Source organism: Medicago sativa, chromosome 3, assembly GCF_051527215.1.
Source record: "Medicago sativa cultivar Bolivia chromosome 3, Bolivia_mono, whole genome shotgun sequence".
NCBI classification, from domain to species: Eukaryota; Viridiplantae; Streptophyta; class Magnoliopsida; order Fabales; family Fabaceae; genus Medicago; species Medicago sativa.
The window spans coordinates 4964297-4972870 of record NC_140751.1 but is presented as its reverse complement, the minus strand read 5'-3'; the positions used below and the strand labels follow the sequence as shown (position 1 = coordinate 4972870).

The 8574-nt window shown below is 34.2% G+C and overlaps 1 protein-coding gene across 1 annotated transcript; it reads right to left on the bottom strand.

Annotated features, from left to right (window-relative positions):
• Positions 1-320: 320 nt before the first annotated feature.
• LOC146935108 (F-box/kelch-repeat protein At3g23880-like) lies at positions 321-1656 on the bottom strand. The gene has a single exon (XM_085757593.1). The coding sequence runs from the start codon at positions 1654-1656 to the stop codon at positions 502-504; it is 1155 nt and encodes a 384-aa protein (XP_085613719.1). The 3' UTR covers positions 321-501.
• Between the last annotated feature and the right edge of the window lie 6918 nt (positions 1657-8574).

The window sequence follows — 8574 nt, the reverse complement described above, 5'->3', positions numbered from 1 at the left end:
CGCATTCACAAGAATATACCTGTCTTACATGAACTTTGAGTGATTAGTTTGCACTTTTATCCTCCACAAAGAAGAAAGGGCATGATAACATTTGAATTGTTCACTTCATAATGTATTGTTAAAGACTTGAAGCAAACATTATCAAATTCTTGTAGCTCAAAGCAGACATCTCAAGAAACAACTTAATGACCTGTCATAACATCCATGTCCTATTTCTAATGTTAGAAAATCTAACCTCAAAAAATCTAAAGGTATGCATTATTGTGAACCTATATAAAATAAAATTCATGATGAAAGAACAAAAACCTCCAACAAAGAAATATATAAATAGAGCTTCAATTTCTCAAGTTGCAAATTCAGAGAGCCATTGATTAACAATGATTCATGAAGTAACCAATAATCAGAACAAATACAAAATGAATATCATCGACATAAATTAACATATGGGTTCTAGTTAAATCTTATTCTCAAGTCACATAGAACCACATCTACTGCTTAACATTACGGACAAGGTGATATTAAACTTTCAATGCAGACTTTTGGGGTTACTTCAGACTCAATAAGCTTTGAAGTGTCATTTCTACAATTGTAAAAAATAAATTTCCCTTTCCCAAAGATTTTAGACTCTAGCAGAACTAGATAATCCTCAAAAATATATACTGCATTGAAAACGCCATAAGATGGTCTATAAGGATATCGCAGGTAAGGAATAGTGAACAATTTAGTCCAAGATTCTTTATTTCCGTACTCTTTCATTACCCAAACATCATCACGAGAAACCATGCACAAGCAATCTCTCAAAACAGTCAAGTGCGGAATATATGCATCTACCTCACCATAATCAGGCAGCAAAAACTTTTGATAAGACTCACTCCCCAAATCAAGAGAAACAACAAAAAATTTAATTTTCCTTTCATCTTCAATTGCCAACCAATTAATGGTGCCACTCACAAATTGTCCCGATTTTTTAAGAGGGAAAACCAAAGGGAAATTCAAAATGTTTTCCCAAGAACTAGTACCCAAAGTATGAACCTTCACTTTATATTTGTCACCAAAATTACTACTATTATAGTCAACAATTAAAAGTAAAACGACCACAACCTTGTAATTATCACCAACAGGATCATATCCGAATCCATACATCTTCATAACGTGCCTTTGTTTTTTTGGCTCTTGAAGAGGGGGCAATTCCTTATCTTTTCTAATCGAAGGATTCCACAATCGAACAATAATGGAGTTTGAATAATCATCAGCAAGACAGAGGATGCCATTACACGAGCCAACGAAGTAAGCAGAATGGCTGAAAGGCAAATAGGATTGAGCGATGTTGGTGGTGATGGTCGTGAAGATGGAGTCTAGTGGGTAAGACTTGATGTATTTATTAGAGGTGCTGATGCAGTGAAGGTTGTGCGTGGTTGACAGGCTAAGGTGCTTTTTTGCAAATTTGGGATCAGAGATTAAATAATTCCATGACTTGCAAGAGCATCGGAGTTGAAGAAGGAGCTTCACAGGTAGTCTGCTTAAAATTTCCTCAATGAGTTCAAAAGGAAGAGTTGGCAGCGGCAGGGCATAAAGTGACGGTGATGATGTTAGGGTTCCGATAGGAGAATAAACAGCTTTAGTTCTCTCATCGCCACCCTTGCAACTGAGCGCCATATGACCTCTGTAACCCTAACAAGCAAGCGATTGATGAGAAAGAAGCAAAAGAGTACTTTGTATTTTAACCTAAAGAGCGTGTGGTTCTTTCTTCTACTTCCTTTTTCTGGTATATACTATCGATTTTTTTTTTCTCCTTCCTTACGCCTTTGGATACAGTTTTGGGTTGGAATTAGTAAGTTGGGCTGCAAGGTCTAATTTGAGTCTATCCAAAAAAAAAAAAGGAAATTATACCCTGTACCCATGCATTTGTGCCTTTACCCCTACAATTCACAAAAAATTCCAGATTTACCCCTTTTAATATTTCACTCTCGCTTCCAATATTTTCCCGTTCACCCCACATAGCATTTCATATATGTATTTCTGAGGAAACTCATAAAAACATTTCCGGTGTACTTTTCGGAAAACCACATAATACATTTCCGAAAGTTTCAAACCAAAACTATATATTATTACTATTTTTTGGGGCATTAAATTTACTTTTGGAAAGTTCTTTCGACAAAATATGTATTTTAGTTATTTTTTAATAACAAGACTAACACTACCTCTGCCCAGGCCACAATAACAAGGGAAAATCATGCTACCACAAGAGAATTTACAGAAAAACAACTATGGTGCCTCCGAAAACGCACAAGCAGCACAAGAAAACAAAATAGGCAAACACAACTAATTATCCTCTTCTTCGAACACCATCAAAAGTCATTAAAATTCATACTTTATTTTTGGATTTTATAATTGATTACATCATTCAACCATGGGACAAAACAAGGACTAAGTTGAATAAATAATCTCAAATTAACAAATAGTTCAAAACAAGTAACTTAAGGTTCCTTTCTGATAAGGATTGTCGAATTAAACCAACAAATTGATTAGTATTGAGATTGAGATCCTACAAAAAGTAAGATTTTCAATATTATTTCCGGTAAACCAGAAAGGAGATCTGGAACATAAATCTAATTTTCTGGTGCATATTGTGAATTGTAATCATCCTATCCGTTTTTCAATAAACCAGGTCTGATATCGGAATCATTGCTATGCATTTTCCGGTAACCAGATCTGAACTGCAATCAATAATAATCGTAGGAGCTGAACCAAAACACCTAAAATATGAGTTTTTGGATTTCAATCAGATTTGGAAACGGTTGCTATGCGTTTTCCGGTATAGAAGGCACACATGAAAGCTCATAAGTTGTTTTTTGGTTTGTTTATGCAAATACTTTACTCTCGTTTTTTCTAGTGTAAACCGAAAAGACTTGGAAAAAAATTGTGAGACAAATGAAAAAAATGGGATTTTTAAGTTTATATATAAGGGTAAAATAGGTAGTTCATATCAAATGTTGGGGTAAGGGTATAAATGTAGGGGTTTAGGGTATAATTTTCAAAAAAAAAAGGCTAACCTTAGAGGGATTAATGTTTCAACAAACTTAAGAAAACAATTAAGGTCAAATGATTTTTTTTAAATAAATAAATAATAATAATAAATTGTTAATGAGCTCCACCAAATAATAAATTATTCAGGATAACCTGAATTTGATTCTGGGTGAAATATTTTGCGTAAGACTTTAGTTACCTTTTGATCAAACTCTCAAGATTATTAGGGCCCCTTTCTTCTGTGAACCAGAGGGTTGACACAAAAAACACAAAAAATAATTGTAGATTTAAATATCCAAGCATATTTTATACAAATATATTTAAACAAAAAATATGATCCGTAATTAAATAGATTAAGGACTCAATAGATCAATAATAGTATTTGTTTTTGGTTTGGGATCTTGGGATGTGCTCCTCTCAAAGTTTCAGGTGTGATTCCCCTGGGGCCAATTTTGGTTTGCTAAGTTCATACACACTTTAAATGGGACCCCGTTAAGTGGACGGTGGGATTGGTCCCTTCGAATTAGTCGGTTCATGAATCGGATACTGAGTGTTTTAAAAAAATAATAGTATATGTTTTGTGTTACCATTTTATGACTTTTCTTGGTTATGATTTCATGCTTACCTTATAATAGAATAATAATTGTTTATTTTAATTACATTTTAGCTTTTCCAAAAACAAAAAAAAAATATTACGCTCCGTTTTAATATATAACATGATATTTTAGAGAAATGGACTATATATAGTATTATATTTTAATTACATAAAAAATTAAAGAAAACCACCTCAAATTAAAAAACTAGGACCGGCTAAGAAACATTAAAAAAAACACGGGATCTATCTATATATTAGTTTTGTTGAGTTCAAGGTACTGGTGGATTAGTTTCTCTTTGTGGATTTAAATCATCATGACTCTTGCATAATAGAAACAAGTGCAAGGGAACTGTGTTTCAGTCCATTTGGATTGGTCTATTGGTATTGGCTTTTTAAGATGTGCGGTTCGATTATCCTCGTATCAATTTCAGCAGGCTAGTTTGGATTCTTAAAAAAATAAACCTCGTATCAACCGATACTTTTTAACTTCAGTGGAGTTATTTTGACATTAAAAATATCAACAGAGGCAGGAAGGGAACATAAAGAACAAATAGAGGGACATATTTCAGACTATAGTAATCTCAAAAGTACTTTATACAACATGGGGCATGGATGCAATATGACATGGACTCATGGATAAAATGATAGGACATACAGGAAATTAGTAAACGACATAATTTAAATAATGAAACATGTATTTAAAAATGAAGCGCCAATCATTTTAGTTATATAAAATGCCATTGTATTAGTGTACAAATTCAAAAAAGTTATATGTTGTTGATAGCGGAAGGTCAAAGATCCGCCATATTTACCATTTATTGCGGCCTATGGCGCCGCCACCATGGTAAGTTTTCCTTCCCAAATTGCCTATGGTGGTTGTCCAAAAATTCGCCATGCCACGGCCACCATTTAACAATACGGAAAAAGTTGAAGAAATGAGAAATGGAAAAACAAAGATGGAGATGAGAGGTGTGCATCAAAGAATGATATGACATTTTTATATGACGCACATGACATTTATAACCAATTGAGTATCACAATCAATCGATGTTCCAAAATGGGTGTGCAACTCATTTTATTGGATGCAATATGACATCAAAGAAAATAAAACAGTACCATGGTTCTAATGTTTTATTGGATGACCCAAAGATTTATCAATTTGTTTATCTATTTAAAATAGCAAAAGGAAACAATTTCTTTTGTATCCTAAATTACACCCTTCATTATAATAAGCCATATAACCCTCATCCAACTTGTTCATATCGTAAAGTTCTTTTGTCACAAATACAGAAATATTGAAACAATGTCAATTTTAATAACCAATATAACCATACAACAACAGGAACAACAATTGAGTTTTGTCCCACTAATTGGGGTCGGAAAAACCAACACAACCATATTCATTGAAATTATTAACACCCTTCATTCAAGAGATTTAAAGGCAGTATCCAAGTGAGTATGTCAATCAATATTATTCCAAAATGGGAAAGCAATGTAGTCCCTTCAAACTATGTAGGTTTACTATAAGAAAGATTGAGGTGAATGTTAACAAGACATTCTCGATATTCATTCTTATCAAATGAAATTGATTTTGTCAATCACAGATCATGAGAATTAGTAGTTAGTTCAAATTATGGTATGCTTATTTATTCAAATTACGCTAGTCTACAAGGTTATAGCGCGGCTATAGCCACTACTACCACACTTTTTACTAAATAAGGCATCGTGGAGCAATAATGATAGGTTCAAATTCCTCTACGCTATAGCGACTACTTAATAACACTAATAAAATGATGACATGGGAAGGAATATAGACTGTCATATAAAATAATCGAGATTTCGTGTTTGCATAACTTAATTGTCACCATTCCAAAATCGCAAAAGGCACCATTCCACTCATGCAATCATGTGATACCATACAACATATTCTAGAGTTATTTCTGAAAAGAAAATAAAACCAAAAGCCACTCTTCTTGCAAATAATTTAACAATAATAACACTTGCATCTTATAAGAATCAAGCATTTAGTTTTTCTGCAACATTGTTCTGTTGCTGCTTCAGCCACAGAAATTTAACAAACACAAAAAGTATTGATGTTGCAAACGATTCACTATTTGTGGATCTCACAATAAACAAGAACAAAGTACCTTCTCTACTGTCAAAGAACAAAAGATTCATTATTTGAAAATTACGCATCAAAACAGATTTTTTTGCTCAGTTGCACTCAACCATTATTGTTGTATAATAGGCACACGCATGTAGAAACTGTGTTCTTTTTAGAAAAGGGACAGCTTTGCTCTAAAGTTTCACAAAATAGAACTACAAATATACAATTAGAAGTTTAAATTATAACCCTTATACAACATGTTCACATTCTAAATTTCTTTTGTCACAAATACTGAAACAATTTCAGTTGTAATAACCAACATAACCCTATTCATTCTAACTATTACCACCCTTATTCAATTAGTCGTATAAAGTGGATAAAAATCACGAACATCCTTATATCAAACAAATAAATGAAAATAACAATAATTTCTCAAACTGCAATTCAAATGACCATTCATTAACAATTATCCATGAAGTAACCAATAGTCATTATCAGTACAAAACAATTTATAGTAACCATAAATTAATATATAAACTGCAGTCAAATCTCTTGTTTACATGACATAGCACCACATATATATTCTAGAACAAAGAACAAGGTGATATCAAACTTTCAACACAGACTTCTACTTCTAGGGTATTTTCCAACCGAGTACACTCAAAAGTACCATTTATTGAATCGTTAAGAATCCATTTTCGTGTACCATATTTGTCTGCACACTTCAGCAACACTTGGTTTTCCTCAAAAATATATACTACATCGATCATAATATAAGTTATAGTGAATAATTTAGTCCATGACTCTTTATTTCCATTTTGCTTCATAACCCAAACATCATGACCAATAATCATGCACAAACAATCCCTCAACACACCCAATCCAGAAGGATATGAATATACCTCTCCATAATTAGGAAGCGAAACTTCTTGACTAGACTCATTCCCCAAATCAAAAGAAGCAATACAACGTTGACTTCCCTTGTAAACCAGCCAATTAATCGTGCCACTCACAAATGTTCCTCTTCGATGCGGACCACAATAAGAAGGGAACTTCTAAATGCTTTCCCAAGCATTGGTGCCCAAAGTATGAACCATCACTTTGTCTTTTTCAACACAATTACCACTACTATCGCATAGCTGTGAAACAACCACAACCTTGAAATTCTTATTATCCATATCATAGCCGAAACCGTACATTCCCAGATGATGCCAAAGATTTTGTGGCTTTTCAAGAAGGGGCAATTCCTTGAATTTTCTAATGGAAGGGTTCCACAATTGAAAGGTAGGCAAACCTTGATAATATTTGACAAGACAGATGATGCCATTGCATGAGCCAACATAGGAAACATAATGGTCATCATTGGGAGGATACTCAAGCTGCGCAAGGATGTTAGTAGTTACGTCACTGAATACAGAGTCAAGTGGGTAAGACTTGATAACATAGTTGGGTAAGGGATCATAGGACTTGGTTAAGGAGTGGACAAGGCGTGTGGTTGATATTAGAGGAAGAAGAACAAAAGAATAAAGAGACTGGTTCAGCTGTTACTTAAATAGCAAGCTTTCTTGCATTCCAAGTCTTTCCATTATGTTTAGCCTTAATCTTTGATTAGTTTGTAATTAGGCTAATTGTATTTTGTTCTATTCCTATAAATAGCTGATGTACTCTCATTTCAACACATGATGAATGAAGCTATTTTTCCATTTCTCTATTTTCATAATATGGTATCTAGAGCTTTTTTTGGTTCATCCATGGCGGAAAAGTTAGTTACAGTTTCATCTTCATCAATTTTTGCTTCGATCTTCATCAATTTTTGAAGATTCTTCGTGGTTTTTGCTTCTTTCTTCAGCATTCATCTTGCTCCTTCTTCGTGTTGCTGAATTTTTGTCTTCTCTGAATTTTCTGCAATGCCTCGTCAAGCTCAACAAGACACAGAATCTGTCTTCTATGTTCATCCAAGTGAAGGTCCAAACTCTGTTTTGATTACACCTCCATTGGATGGAACAAACTACCTCGCATGGAGTCGTTCCATGATTCGAGCTTTTGGCGCGAAAAACAAATTGAAAATTGTTGATGGATCAATGGAGATTCCAGATGAAGACGACTTGAATCTTTATGCTTGGGAACGATGTAATCATCTCGTTCAATCATGGATTATCAATTCCGTTTCGCCTCCAATTGCGCAAACCCTAGTTTTCCATGAAAACGCCATTGATGCATGGAATGATCTTAAAGAACGTTTCTCAAAAGCTGATAAAATTCGAATTGCTTCACTTCGTTCTAAGATCAACAATCTGAAACAAGGTTCTAGATCAGTGTTGGAATATTACACTGAAATGAAAACTCTATGGGAAGAGTTGAACTCTCATAGGCCTATGCCTCACTGCACTTGCCCTCATCCATGTCGTTGTGCAGCTATGAGGGAGGCACGCCAGTTTAGACTTGAAGATCAAGTCATGCAGTTCTTAACTGGACTCAATGATCAATTCAATGTGGTTAAAACGCAGATTCTCATGCTAGATCCTCTTCCTTCCATTAACAGAGTATATTCACTTGTTGTTCAGGAAGAAAGTAATAATCTATCTCTTGTTTCTTCCAACATTGAACCTTTTTCTGTTGCTAATGCTGCTGAGTCACGCCAACCTCAAGGTAGAGGTAGAGGTAGAGGTCATTACAACTACTCTAAACCTCCCAGACAATGCAGCTTTTGTGGTAAAACCAATCACACTGTGGAATATTGCTATCAGAAACATGGATATCCCAATTTTCCCAAGCAACATGCTTCAGTGAATGTCTCTAGTAACAATGATGAAGTTGAGGCTCAACCAGGAAGTTCTAGTGCTTC